The sequence below is a fragment of the Hippopotamus amphibius genome, chromosome 1, assembly GCF_030028045.1.
Source record: "Hippopotamus amphibius kiboko isolate mHipAmp2 chromosome 1, mHipAmp2.hap2, whole genome shotgun sequence".
Lineage (NCBI taxonomy): Eukaryota > Metazoa > Chordata > Mammalia > Artiodactyla > Hippopotamidae > Hippopotamus > Hippopotamus amphibius.
Window position 1 is genome coordinate 204,166,428 of NC_080186.1, and position 15,089 is coordinate 204,181,516.

Consider the following 15,089-nt stretch of genomic DNA (forward strand, 5'->3'; position numbering starts at 1 on the left):
TTCCCATTGACGGTATCAGAGAGATCTTTGTGAGGAAGATGGAATTTCAACTGGGACTTAAAGATGAGCTATATTTGAACATGTGGATTTTGAGCTTAAGGTACTGGAAATAGCATAAAGAGAGGTAAAAAGGCAAATGCATAAATTAGTGTAAAATACCCCTTCCGACTGGTGTGAAAGGTCCATGAAGGTGCATAGTGGGAAAGAATATTTGTACCACGAGATCATGAAGGGATCTTGAGGACCAGGTTAAGCAATACAGAATTATTTTACAGGAAATGGACAGGCATTTAAAATTTCTGAGAAGGTGTGTGGGCCAATCAAAACAGAAATTTCCTTAATCTCCCAGGAAAGTAAGCAGATTGGCGGAGAGAATGCTGGAGGCAGAGATTCCAGTTCAGGTGACTATTGCAGTGGTCAAAGTGAGAGATATTGAAGGTCTGGGGCAGCGGCAAAGAGGTGACTCCCACTGTGGAAAGAAGGGGATGGACACAAAAATATTATAGAGAGAGAACCTAAAGCTGAAGTACCCCCAAGTCAGAAAACAAGGAGAAACTTTAAAAATTATATAGATATTAGAACTTCATTCCTGGAGAATTCAGTTCATTGAGCTTGTAGAGAGACTCATCAAACCATAATTTGTGAAACTGTGATTCTGATGATCAGTTTTGACAACTACTGACCTGAAAGTCTATGACCATGGAGTAAAAGAAATTACACTGCCTTCAAAATTAGGAAAATGAGGGGACTTTCCTGGTGACACAGTGGTTAAGAATCTGCCTGCCAATGCAGGGGACACGGGTGCGATCCCCTGGTCCGGGAAGTTGCCCATGTGCCACAGCTACTGAGCCTGTGCTCTAGAGCCCGCGAGCCACAACTGCTGAAGCCTGTGCACTCTACGGCCCGTGCTCTCGAACAAGAGAAGCCACCAAAATGAGAAGCCTGTGCACCACAACAAAGAGTAGCTCCGCTCGCCACAACTCGAGAAAGTTCATGTGCAGTAATGAAAACCCAATGCAGCCAAAAATGAATAAATAAATAATAAAATAAATTAAAAAAAATTAGGAAAATGAGAAAAGAATTAAGAGGAAGAAAAAAAGGAAGAGGGAGAAAGAATAACACAGAGATCAGAGTAATTGGGGCAGGCAAGTTGTTGACAAGTTTTGTACCTCCTGAAGACAAGATTATTATTCCCAGAAAGAGGAAACAAAAGAAGATAAGAAGACAAGTTGAACTCAAGTTGATAGCTTTGAAAATTACCATTGTGATGTGAAAAAGGCAAAGGCAATCCCTGGAAAACACATACACTCCAGAATTACGAGTCACAAGAAGAATGAGTCATGGCCTGGGATTTAGCAGGAAAATAAAAAAGAAGAGAGTATCATGAAAACCAATGGAGGCAGATTATTTAAGGAAGGGAAGTTATCAGTACCATTTATGCATAAGAGTTTAAGGATAAGGACATGAGAAGAAAGGTCAGTAGATCTGGTGTTCAAGGTTATAGGTGATGAACTCTCAAGGCTTAGCAGTGAACATAAGAGGATGAGTACAGATAGCTCACGTGGACTTCTCTACAAGAAGTTTGCTGGTGAAGGAGAGAGGCAGGGAGGTGACTTGATAAGAGAGCAGCAATATGAGTAAGTTCTTCCAGGCACTGAAAAGCAATGCATGTTTTTAGATGGAGAGGAAAGACTCAGAATACAAAGATATTTAAGATGTAAGGCAATTGTGGAAAATTTAACGGAACAAGTTCCAAAAGAAGGAAAAATAGATGAAAAGCACAATTGGGAGGGCTGGCTTTGGTGAGAATGAATTATTTAATTCCTCACCTAAAATGGGAGGAAAAGTGGCAAAGAAGGGAGAAACCAAAAGAAGTGATCACATAAAATAAGGAAAGTTGAGTGAGAGAACATCAGGCTGTTTTCACATCTTACATAGAGACTGAGACTAGAAGGTATTAAGCATAAGATTTATGGGCAATCTGTTTCAAAGATTACCTAAGAATCAATTAAAGATAATCCAAAGGATTACTGAAAAGCAGAGATGGTTCAGTTGAGGTTACTTAGAATAAATTAGTATCTGTTACAGAGCAGCACTAATTGGCTGGTAAAAAGAAGAGAAGTACGTGATGTAGACTGGAATGGTGATTGGCAAAATTGCTTAAGGATAAAGCCAAGTTGGTGAGGAAATCAGGAAATCAAGGGAGCTAGTGAAAATATCCTTGGATATTCAATCACAGGGCCAAGGAAAGAGAAGTCACAGTTAAGATAAAGACCAGTAGGAGTGAGGAACTGAGAGAGGAGGACCCAAGAGAGATGTGAGGAGGGCAACGGTGACCCAGGAAGGGAGGATATTATGAGAAATGGTAACTATCGTACTATGAATAGGAAAAGGGTGGTGTAAGCAAAAAAGCACAAATTTAAAATTAGGAAAAGTTATTAAGTGTGGACATAATGACCTTGAAGTAAGAGAAAGATGGAACAAAAATATTTTTGATATCCTATTAGTTGGAAGGAGTAACCTCTTGCAACTGGTTGTAAGGAAAGTGATTTGTTTACGAAGCCGCCATTTTGGTTATGATAAGGTAACTGAAAGAATTATTTTATAAAAGGATCAGATCAACTTTGTTACTGCCTTCCGGCCCAATGAAATTGAAACTTCACCTTTGATATGGGTGTCCTTTTCTTTCAAAAGGAAACAACTTAATATAAAAACATCCTTTTTCACTATTCAACTTTCTGAGTTTTACAATGCATAAACTATTAAGTATAGCATTGTCATCATAGACACTGTGCCAACTACACATTTTTAAAGAAATTTATGACACAATTGCTAATTCCCCCAGCTTACTTGTCCCCAATCTCTTTTTCCCTAGACCTAACAACTCTATTTTCCTTTTTTTCTGGATCTTTTCTTTAATTCTGTACCTGTTGATTAATTACAGTGTGATCAAACTATTACTTTGTGACTATGCATTTTTTAAAGACTTGCATAGCTACTGGATCATAAATTGAAAAGTATCTCTAAATAATGAGCATGGCAACAAATAATACATGAAAAAAGTTGCAAATCACAAATGGGATTTACACTTTAGAACTTGGGATTTGTCTGATTAGAGAGAACCATGGAGTCTCATAAGATCACCATGTTGACACCTACTGAGGTGGTTCATAGACCAGGTTGAGGGGAAATGTAGTGTTTTCAATGCCATAAATATTCCAAGATAAAACAGCCCTGACAAATTCATTCTTCTACTCTTTAGTAGAGTTTTACATACATTCTTTGGTAATGGTCTAAATACAAATTTGAAAAAGACATTAAAAAAATCAGAAATTGTATTTTCCTCAGCTAAGAGTTGAATGGAAGACTTCAGTCACCAATTCAAAAAATGAATGTACTCTTAGATCAAAGCAATAGACATAAATAACTGTTTCATGTAGCTTTCAAGAGTAGAAAGTAATGCCTCACTGGTAATTTTTCCAAGATAACTAAAGAAGGATTTAAGGGGGGAAAAGTTCTTTGAAAGAGTGGAGTATGCCAGGAAAGTTAAAATGTAAACTTTTAATTAACTTGGAGAAAAACTGCCAAAGAAATATCTGGGAAACTCAGCTTATGTGTAAAAATTATAAACAATTGGGAAAGTTTCATTGACCCTCTGGGTCAAGCTGAGGCATGGCAATGGTACTGGCATGGTGATGGTATGCCTTTGTCAACAAGAGATGAAAGGCAAAGAGTGTGCAATACACCGAAACAGCAACTGTAATGCTGTTACGCACTGGCTTTAAGTGTGTACCATACTGACCATATCTTCCACTAACATTCTCCTGAAGCCTATTCATGATAGGTATCAAGAAATTAGTTTTAATTCCATCCCAACCACATTAACGATGAACTCAGCACATGAGAGTGAATTCAGTTATGTTGTGTAAGTCCAGACTCATCAGACATCATGTCACTTTTAGGCAACGGCACTAGTTCAACACAGCTGTGCACATGGAGAGTTTATGCAGGGAAGTAGTGGAATTTTCCTTTTATCCTACAGTTTAAGGATTGCTTTTGTTTGTTTGTTTGTTTGTTTGTTTCTCGGCTGCCCCTTGAGGCACGTGGGATCCTAGTTCCTCAACCAGGGATCGAGCACGTGTCCCTTGCACTGAAGCCAGGGAAGTCCCTAGGGATTGCCATTGGATGAATTAATGATGTGATCAATTTCACCTTTTAGATGTTCAATGTGGAATGGGGACAGACAAGAATCAAGGAATATCAGTCTTAGAGAGCTGTGAGATGTTGGAGGATATAACCTAAGTGCTATGAACGGAACTGAGTTCCCCCAAAATTCATATGTTGAAGTCCCAACCCTCAATGTGATGATATTTGGAAATAGGGGCTTAAGGAGTTAATTTTAGTCTTGAGCGTAGAGCCCTCATGATAGGATTAGTGCCCTTATGAGGAGAGAATGAGAGAACTTTCTCATCTGCCTTTCTCTCTCTCCCTCATTCTCTCTCTCTCCCTCTCTCCCCCATGTAAGAACATGGCAAGAAGATGCTGACCTGCAAGCCAGGAAGAGGACTCTCATCAGGAACCGAACTGGCCAGCACCCAGATCGTGGGACTTCTCAGCCTCCAGAACTGTGAGGTATAAGTTTCTATTGTTTAAACCACCCAGTCTAGGGCATTCTGTTATGACAGCTCGAGCTGATTAATACACCAGGCATAATCATGAAGAAAGGAAGAGAGAGACATGTTTGAGAGGCATTTAGGAAGTATACAGGACAAAGGAGCTATAATGTCTGACTATATCCTGCACCAATTACATAGTGAAAAACTTGGGACGCTAATAAAAACACCAATGCATACTGAGTGCTTACTATGTTTCAGAGAGGGTACTCAAGACTTTATATGCATTGACGTTTAATCCTTCAAAAAGCTCTATAAAGTTAAATATTATTATCATGCCTGCACTACACAGGAGAATAGTGAGGAAAACTAGGCATGCTTCAGTACCATAAAGAGGGGGGCAGTCTTTCTTGGAAATCAGAGGATGAAGAAAGAATTTGCTAGCCTGGATTACTTCAGATTCTTTCTGGGGAATGGAGTCTAACAATTCCTTTTATGGAATTAGAGCTCTCTAGGTTTAATGTTTACATGTTATTTTTCTCAATGAAAGTTTTGATAACGAAATGGTCAACGGTGAAGCATTGGTGCTGGCAGTAATGGAAGCCCTTGCAGAGCTTAGGAGTCACCTGTGGTTCTAATTCCAACTGCACAATTTAACAGCTCTGCAAATCTGGACACTTTCCTAATTAAGCCTCTCATTTCCTTCATTTTCTTGTCTCACTATAGGAACAGAAATGCCTGCGTCACAGGATTCTTGTAAACACTGAGGTAATATATACAAAACGCTTAGTCCAGTGTCTGGCATGTTGTGAGTGGTAGTGGTGGTGATGATGGTCACAGGACCCAAGTCCATTCACAGCTGCCACTTCCATGAAGTCCAGCCTTTCACCCTCCCTCCCAACCCTACCTCATCCATGATCTATGCCTACTGCCCACCTAGAAAACAAATGTAAATTGAATTTAACAGTTTAGTACTGAAATAGCCTGAATAGAGAACCACCCTTGTCTCATCAGTTTTCAACGGAGACTAAGTAAAAGGCAGTCACTGAAGTAGAGACATTCGGGAAACGAGTTTTAAAGACCCAGCTCTGACATAAACTACCAGTCCCCTTTCTTCTGTGGTTACATGTGTAAATCAGGAGTTCAAACAGAAATTTAAGCTTTCTCTCAACTCTCTGATTTTACTTTTTACTTTTTATCTCGATGTTCTAAAACCTTGAGAAACTATTTCCTGATGTTCCTGTTCTAGGAGTCTTTAATAAGCAATATCAAATCCCCAGTGTTTTCAAAAACAATAACGAAGAAAACCAACACACACTGAATGACTACACATCATCTTTCAGGCTCAAAGATTTCTGATTTGGATCTTTGAAGACTGAGATCATCGATATAAATTAAGCACAGGATGAGCATCTATAATGTTTCTTTAAATACTCTGGATTTTCCCCAGCACCACTGACAAAATGTGGGAAGACTAAACTGTGCTCCCAAGGATTTTTTTAAGCTCAAGTGGAAGAGCTTGTTCATTGTGCCGTGAGGAGCTCTGGGATTTTCCTTAGGTCCCTAGGCATTGTTTTTTATTTTCTTTTCAGCAAACGGAACTGGCAGTAGACTGCAAACAAGCAGCTTACTGCCAAGGACATGTGAAACCTGTTATATTGGTCATTCTGGGTCTGATTCAAGTATGTACTGTTACTAGGTAAGATTACTTTTACTTTGCTTTAGTGGAAGCCTCAATTTTGGTTTAGAAGAAAAAAATCATATTGTGTTTTTCCATTTTTATTTGTAAACCATGTAAAATTTAAAATGACAAGGACAAAAAAATAAATAAAAAATAAAATGACAAGGACATACTTAGAATTATATAATATGTATCTGAAATAAGCAATAAAAATTAAAATAAAATAATGCCATAAAATAAAAATGACATTAAAATTTAAAAGGATGATGACATACTTAGAATTTTGATGTGCGAATAATAAGGATACCAGAATCAGAGTGTTTTAGCTATTGCTACACAATAAACCACCACAAAACTTGGTGGCTTAAAATAATTTACAATGTAGGCTGGGCAGTCTTCTGCTCTGTGTGGTGTCTACTCGGGCTGGAACCTACAAGAAGGCTTCTTCACTCCCATGTCTGGAATCAGAGCTGGGATGCCTGAGACAGCTGGAGGCGGGCCAGATATGCCTATTCACGTGGCCACTCCATGTGACGAACTTGGAATTTCTAACACCATGGTGGGCTCAGAGTACCTGGACTTCTTACATTGTGGCTGGCTTCCAAGAGAAGGGAAGCTGACGCTGCCAGCCCTCTCAAATGCTAGACTCATTATGAGGCAGTATCACTTCCACCAGATTATCGTGGTCTAGGAAAGCCCAAAGAGTTAAAGGGAGAGGAAATAGACTCCACTGCTTTGTGTGAGCAGAAGCACACATGGAAAGGGAGTGGTGATGGCAGCCATTTTTGGAGAACACAACACAGAGTGTATTGCTTTTACCGGGAGCTATTTCCTTTTCTTCTTTTTCCTTTGGCTTTTATTGAGTTTCTTTGAACTCTTCTTGAAATTTCTAAGATGTCAGCAAAAAAAAAAGTCACTCAACCTTAGGATGTAAAGGATGATACTTCATAATGTTCATTATAGCAAGTTTTCGATGATTTTCGTTAATAGCAGTGGAATCTGGATTTACATTCGTATTGTCGTTCTGCAAATATGAAGAAATGGAGACTCAAAAGAAATGGAAGCATTCATCCTCAAATATATGACCAAGCAGAGAAGTGGACATTATTGTACTAGGAAATTCCAAATACCTCAGATTCATGTGATACGTGGCTAGCTGGATCAAGCTACCTTTATATTTTTATATATCATATTAAAACATATCCGTGGGATTTTTTAAGAAAGGGATTTGTAATCATCTACTTCCCCTTTTTATTCAAATTAATTTTCCTTCCCTGATCCATGAATCATTCCTCACATAAGAACTGGCTGATGAATCAGAAAAGCATCAGTAAATTCTAATGAGCCTAAAAGAAGAGAAAAGCTTATCACTGCTAGAGATCAAAACCAAACCCTAAAATTACAGGCTTTGTTTAAAATGCTGTTTGAGACATTGAAATTCAGTTCAGGGAAGATACCTTTATCCTGACTCATTCTCACTGCACACTCCCATCACTGAAGGAGGAGGCAGCTAGTGTATTTTATTAGGAGCCACCAGCCTTCGAAAATCTGGTTCACGGCAGTCGAGCAGCACGAGGGGCACAGAGGGAAGCCAGCTGCCATGGGTGTCCCAGCCACGCTCAGAAAGGGAGGGACTGACAGCGGCCGCCTCTGGAGACCACAACAGAGTGTATCTGATGCACGAGCAGCTCTTCCTCTGTTCCCTCTTTCCTTTGGATTTTAGTGGAAATTTGAGGTCTGCAATTAAGGGATGTCAGGAGCGAAAAAGTTACTGAAAATGCAGGGTATAAAGGGATTGATACTGAGCAGACACAACCAACACACAAGTGTTGATGTAAAATTGCTCTTGTTGCCAGGCACATCTCATCTGCACCAGACTGATCAGTTTGGAGAACAGTTCTATAGAAATATGGAAGATTCCAGCCCAAACAAAATGACGGATGTAAGCTCTTCAGTTATTCAAACAGGCCTGATGCTGGTGTAAACCAATCACATGTGTTTACCAAACCTAAAACTCTAAGCTAAGTAAATAATCACAATCATTCTAGTTACTAAACACAAAAAACAGCTTGGCTATAAGGAAACTATACCTTGACCTTTCCTTCTCATACTGCATCCTACTCATTGTTAAAAGTAATTTATAAGTAAACAAAAAACTCTTGACAAGGTTTGATCAAAAAATATTCAAAGTTTAGCATAATTTGGAAAACTAGGAAGCTGTGCTTCTGTAATAAAAGGGGATTTACTTTCAACTCTTGATTTATTATTGGAGAATAGATCTCTCATGATACTATCTAAATACAGTTGAGCCTTGAACAACGCAAAGGTTGGGGTGCTAAACCCCCTAGCAATCAAAAATCCACGTATAATGTTACAGTTTTATATATATAATAATATATATATTTTCTGCATCAGAGGATTCAACCAATGGTGGATGGTATAGTACTGTAGTATGTATCTATTGAAAAAACTCCATGTATAAGTGGATCTGCATAGTTCAAATCAGTGCTGTTCAAAGGTCAACTGTCATATCTGAAAATGCTCATTCAATTAAAAAACGCAGGGCAAAATAAAACTAAACTATAAACCATCTCAACTGCCTTAGGAAAAAGGGCTACTTTTGCATGCTTGGAATTGTAGAGAACTAAGCCAGATCTGCTTGAGACTATAGTCTTCTCTCTGTATCCATGGGAGATTAGTTCCAGGAGGCTGCAGGACAGCAAAATTCAAGGATGCTCAGAGTCTCTTACATAAAATGGCATACTATTTGCATATAACTTATGTACATCCTCTGAAATACTTAAAATAATCTCTCGATTACTTATAATACCTAATACAATCTAACTAGTTGTAAACACAATGTAAATACTACGTAAATAGTTGCTGGTGTGTCACAAATTCAAGTTTTGCTTTTTGGAGCTTTCCAGAACTTTTTCTCCCCCGCAAATATTTTCTGACCCATGGTTGTTGAATTTGCGGAACACAGTGGATCCAGAGGGCCGCCTACCATTAGAACCGCCCTCCTTCTCGGGTATAAAGTATGTACGGGCTGTAAAAAGTACAGGAATCTCAGAGGAAAGAAGAGAGGAGGCTTAGCAGCAGTCTGCGTTGCCTCTGAAGCTTAGGTTTTTGGAGAACTTAGTGGCATCTGCTTGCACTGTGGACTCAAACTCCTGAGGGGGGTTTGTGCCAATTATTCTAACAATAAAGAGTATTAGAAGCAAAGAAAAGGTACTTACTATCCAGTTTTTCCAAAATACAGACATGAGAACTTGACTAATACACCAGGCTTTTCAGCATCTCCCCGGCCCCCGCTTTTTTTAAACAATGTACATATTTATGGGTAGTTAACATCTTTCTTTAATTCTAGAAAATTCTCAACCATTATCTCTTCAAATCTTGATTTTTCTCCATTCCCTGTATTCATTTTTTTTTTTCTGGCAACGTATCCTCATACTTCTTAGCTCTGTTTTCATATTTTCTCTTTTTTCTTAAGTTTCACTGATGAATTCCTTAATCCTAGCTTCAGATTCTAATGAACTAATTCTCTCTTCTCTGTGTCTCATCTATCTTTATCTCAAATATCAAGATATTTAAAATTTTCAACTAGTATTATTTTTCATTGCCAAGATTACTGAAATTCTTTCATTTTCATATTGGTCTGTTTTTACTTTATTTGCTTATATCTATTTTTGTCTTTTACGTTTAAGTGCTTTGAGTGGATACATCTTCCTTTATGTCAGGGATCAATGGCCAAACATTTTCTGTGCGGGACCAGATATTAAATATGTTAGGTTTTTCAGGCCACATGGTTTTTGTTGAAACTACATATACTCAACTCTGCACTGTGAAAGTAGCCATAGAATATATGTAAACAAATGGGTGTGACTGGGTGTCAGAAAAAACCTTTACTTACAAAAACAGGTCACTGCAGCCTGGTTGAGATGCTTCCTCTGCTTTCTCTTTTGGCTCCCAGATCCCTAAGCCAAAGCCCAAACTACTGTGGCAGCTCTTTTTCAGGTTCCTTTCCTACAGGTGCTACTGCTCCAGTCTATCTGCCTTGGGTGAGACCTTTAATTCCCAACGTAGCACCACAGCAGTTGAGATACTCCTGCATCCACAGGCTTGTGGATCCAGAAAACATCAGGTCCTTGAAGGCAGCCCAGCTTATACTTTGTGTTTCTGCTCTTTCTGATCCACAGTTCATCTTCTTTTCAATTTTCTCGTTGTATCTTGTCATTAACTGCTACGTGTGTGGAGCAGGGAAATGGGCAAAACATAAATTTACAGTCCCTCTTGACTGGATATTTTTCAGGTCAATGCAATGGAATTTTAGCAGACAGATTCAAAGAGAGAATCAAATGCTCCTTGGTAGAGTAGATTGACGTCTCTTTTCTTGAAATTTTGAATTCGAGGTAAGTGGAACACGTTCAAGCGGAGGAGAGTTAAAGGCGGTTTTGAAAAATATATAAAATATCAAGTCAGAGGTCAAAGCTGAACACATAGTTTTGGGAATCAGGGAAGTCAAGGAAAAAATAATAGTCCTAACAATAACTTTCAAAGGGATACCTACAAACAGATCAATGAGATAAATTCTGTAAGTTCTACTTTTGATGATACGACAGATTCCTCTTCTTCTTAATGCTATATTTAGCTTGGGGATCCATTTCTATAATTATCACATTTCATGGTGCATTGATGATTATTAATTCATTCATTTAGTCAACAAACATTAATTATGCTCCTGCTCTCCACTGAGCACTCTAGAAGGCTCTGGTGATATAGAGATGAATAATAAATGGTCCTTGCCCTCCAGGAATTCATAATTTATTAAGGAAATCAGCCACACATACCAAAACAAGTCACCATTCCATTCTGAAATAAGTGCTAAGTGCTATAATGGCTGTAGGGACAAAGTGCTTTAAAGGCATAGAAGAAGGAATGAGGAATTCTTATTTGGTGTGGTTCTGTAAAGAGGCAATTCCAAAGGTGTCACAGAACAGGTAGCATACTGGGAGCTTCCAGAATTTCTATAAAAGAGTGAGCAGTATCTTTTTGGAAGGGGTTCCTAGGGATTAACTTGTGTTTGTTCAGCACACCATTTTTACTTAGATTATGGGTTTATTTAGGACAGCTTTGGGGAGACAATGCAGAGTGTGGAAGAGTAATAAGCCCCTTCCATCTCTCTTTCATCCACATTTTTTCTCATTATTTACTAAACATATGGGTTTTATCAGCTAATGAGGAGGAGTTCATAGAGGGCGCCTTACATGAGCAAAAATGACCGTTATCAGGTAATTTTAAGAACAAGTAAGAGTAAATCAATGGCAAGGTCAGAATGTAGGCTGAATGGTAACTCACTTGGGGATGAAAAGATGGCCCAGGGTGGACTTATAAAGACTCCCGTGTTATAAAGAAACGGGACCTTCTTCTGGGCAATGAGAGAGACTTTGAATGATAAAGCTAGAGAGTGAGGGGAGACACTTTACATTGTTCAAATATAGGCATCTGAGAAAATGAAATGGAGGAGAACTAGAACTAGTGACTAATCAGGAAACACTGATTAGAGTCCAAGTGTAAGAGTCCAAGTGAGATAATGACTATTAGATTGAGTGGGAACAGGGGAATCAGAAATGCCATATATATTTTTTTATTTGAAAAGCTACAATAAGAGCAATGTCTCTATTAATATTTCATTGCAAGAGAGGTTTCACTGGTTGAGATACAAGTGTGCTAGGGCTTTTAGCATTATGTTCAGTGCTTGAGGGCTGTTTTCCAGATAATCGGAGCATTGTTTATCTACTGCATCTATGATGGATCATATCCAAAAGGCACAGGGGTGATTCAGGCATGAAAGGACTAACTCGTTAGGTTAGGCCCTTATGATGTTATTGCTATTGAAAACATGCAAACATTGGTACTTTTATATAATATACGGAACAAAATAAATCTTGTCATTGGGGAAAGAAACAAACTTTCCCTTCAAAAGAGAATATGCATTTAATAAAATGAATCTCAAGTTGAATAAAAGCATATAGCTTCTGGATAAATTCTGTGTCCCACAAAAAAGTAGGATTTCTACACTATCACTTTTTAAACTGAAGAATCTAAGATTAATCATAGCCTTAAATAATATTTCTGCCCACATAATAATTGCATGCTAAATGAGAGAGAAGAGGGAAGAGCTGGCCAGATTCAACTATCTTACAAACCACCCCACAGACCAATACAAAAGAGTCCCTTCTCTTTACACCGTGAGGAAAATCTTTTTGCATCATCCCTGACACAGTTCAGGAACTAGAGGCTTTTCTTATATTAGAATGAATCCTTTTATTATACTATAAGTGATAATATCTAATGAGATACAGTGTATTAGACAACATTCTAGGGACTTCATAGATGGTATCTTGCTTAAACTCTGAAAAGCACTTAAAATGTGAAGAACTTCTCTCATTCATTTGGCTTTAGATTTGTAAAAGCTTAGAAAATACTTTCTCTTGGCCCAAGAGGCATTCCCCCACCCCCATCTCATTAGATTCTCCCTAATATCCCAGTCACTCAAACCATTTTAGAGCGAGGTTTTTTCTGTATGGAGGTGTTTGGTTATCATTCCTTAAAAAAATTCCTAAGAGACTCTAATCTAACAACAGAAAAAAAAATCACATCATAAAAACCTGTGTTAAGTATGATTCAAAGGGAAAAAATGAGCTGTAGTGAAAGCCAACTTGAGCTGGAAAGACTTGCACTCTTAAGTAACCAGACATGTGCAGCCACTTATGAAGCTGTCTGGTCACATATGTTTTTAAACATCTGTCAGCACAATCAGAACTCCACATGCAAAATACAGCCCTTACGAGCATTATGGAGGTTTGTTTGTGATGAAGTCTCAGAATCTGAAAGAAATGAACAGATTTCACAGGCTGAACACAGGTTGTTATTGCTTGAGTTGAAGAATGCCTGGGAAGCGGCTCCCAAAGGCTGTGAGTCATTTACTTGAATATTAATATCTTAGGGACAAAACTGGCACCAGCAATAAAACCTGCAGAGCCCTTAAGAATGAGAGATGTCAGAAAGTCCCAAGGAGCAGGAGAAACTGGAGAATGATAACTTAACTTATGGCTTCAGAGCTGAAAGCTGAGTCTAAGCTCACTCCCTTTCTTGGTAAAGAATATTCAGTGACCTCTTCCCACCATTAAAAGTTCCCATCTCAAAGTGCAAATGCAGTTTCTTTCAAACCTGCAGCATTTGTTCTTCCTCTGAAGACATCGTCATATGCTTCCCACTGTGGCTTCACCTGGTAGGCGTGGATGAACACCACAAACGCCACCACGAGGCACATAAGTGGAACAAGAGCTGCCGTGAACAGAGCTGCATAGATGTTTGGGATGAAACACCTGGAAGAGACAAGAGAGGAGATAAGTCAGCTTCAACACAAACATTTCTAAATGCACCACCCATTACATCGCCACTGTATACTAGCTTTGTATCTAAATGTTGGCAAGAGCAACTTTTTGGTTTGCCAAATGGGAGCTCCTGTTTGAGTAGAGGCTACATGACTAAACCTAACCCACTGCTTCACAAAGTAGGTTCCCTGGAACACACATATCCTGAGGTGCTCAGAAAACTTCAAAAAGGGTTAAGCCAAAAAAATTCAAGAAACGCATACTTGCTTTTCTACCTCTGTCTTCTTGGTCTAATGAGACCAAGGTTTCACTAGGGACCAGATAAGAGACGGTACTGTTTTTTTTTCTTTTTTTCTTGAAGTATAGTTGTTGTACAATATTATACGTTATAGGTGTACAATATAGTGATTCACAATTTTTAAAGATTATACTCCATTTATCGTTATTATAAAATATTGGCTATCTTCCCTGTGTTGTATAATATATCCTTGTAGCTTATTTTATACCTAATAGTCCCTACCTCTTAGCCCCCATGCCTATATTGCCTCTCCCCTTTCCCTCTCCCCACTGGTAACCACTAGTTTGAAGAAGGTATTGTTTAAAGGCAAATTTGAGGATTCCCAGGGCTCAACTCTGTCATTTCCACAATTTTGTTTTCTGAGTGAATGACAGTTTTGTCATTCCTAAGCTGTACATTTCCCCAGAGCCATTCATTCTCTTGAAAATGATGACAATGTTCCATTTAGAACTTATGCTGCATAATTGTATCTATTATTACTGGAGTTTATTTAGATCAATGAGGTTTAAGGTAAACTTAACATTATTTATATATTGTGGTAACACTGAAATTCCAAGGAAAATGGTTTTAGAGATGTAATTGGAGGTTTTTACTCATGGTTCATAAAAATCCTCTTCTTCATATAAAATCTTCCACAAAAAAACTCAAAACGGAGGACTCTTAAATAGATTCTCAATATCTAAAATTGTGCTTCTGAGGTATTCTTATAGAGGACACACCTCCTACAACTTACATGACAATAATACTTTACAAGAAATCTTAATAGTAGAGAATGTCTCTTTTCAAATATTTCCCCCAACTTCTCCACCTTTTAATGCATAATATCTGCAAACCTAGATTGCAATATAGCTACAAATAATGGATGCTGAAAACTCAAGGGAAAAAAATATCTTATTTAGAAGAAAATCTCAAAATCCAAAATATAGGTACTCAGGGGAAACACCCATTTTTGCAACTTGGGAAATTAGTCCCTTGATTTTAGGTTTAAAAAGAGATACGTTATTAAAGACTTTACTCAGATGTTATTTCTCATTAATATGATCTGCTAATGTATTCTTCAAGTAAACAAGACACATTTCAAGAGATATTTCAAC

General features: G+C 38.2%; 1 protein-coding gene across 1 annotated transcript in view; it reads right to left on the reverse strand.

The window, feature by feature from the left end:
• The window catches only part of ADGRV1 (adhesion G protein-coupled receptor V1), a 472,618-nt gene that overhangs the window by 70,884 nt on the left and 386,645 nt on the right, over positions 1-15,089 (reverse strand). Inside the window, exon 87 of the mRNA XM_057739390.1 lies at positions 13,531-13,688. Coding sequence (XP_057595373.1) covers positions 13,531-13,688 — 158 coding nt within the window. The remainder of the gene's footprint in view (positions 1-13,530; positions 13,689-15,089) is intronic.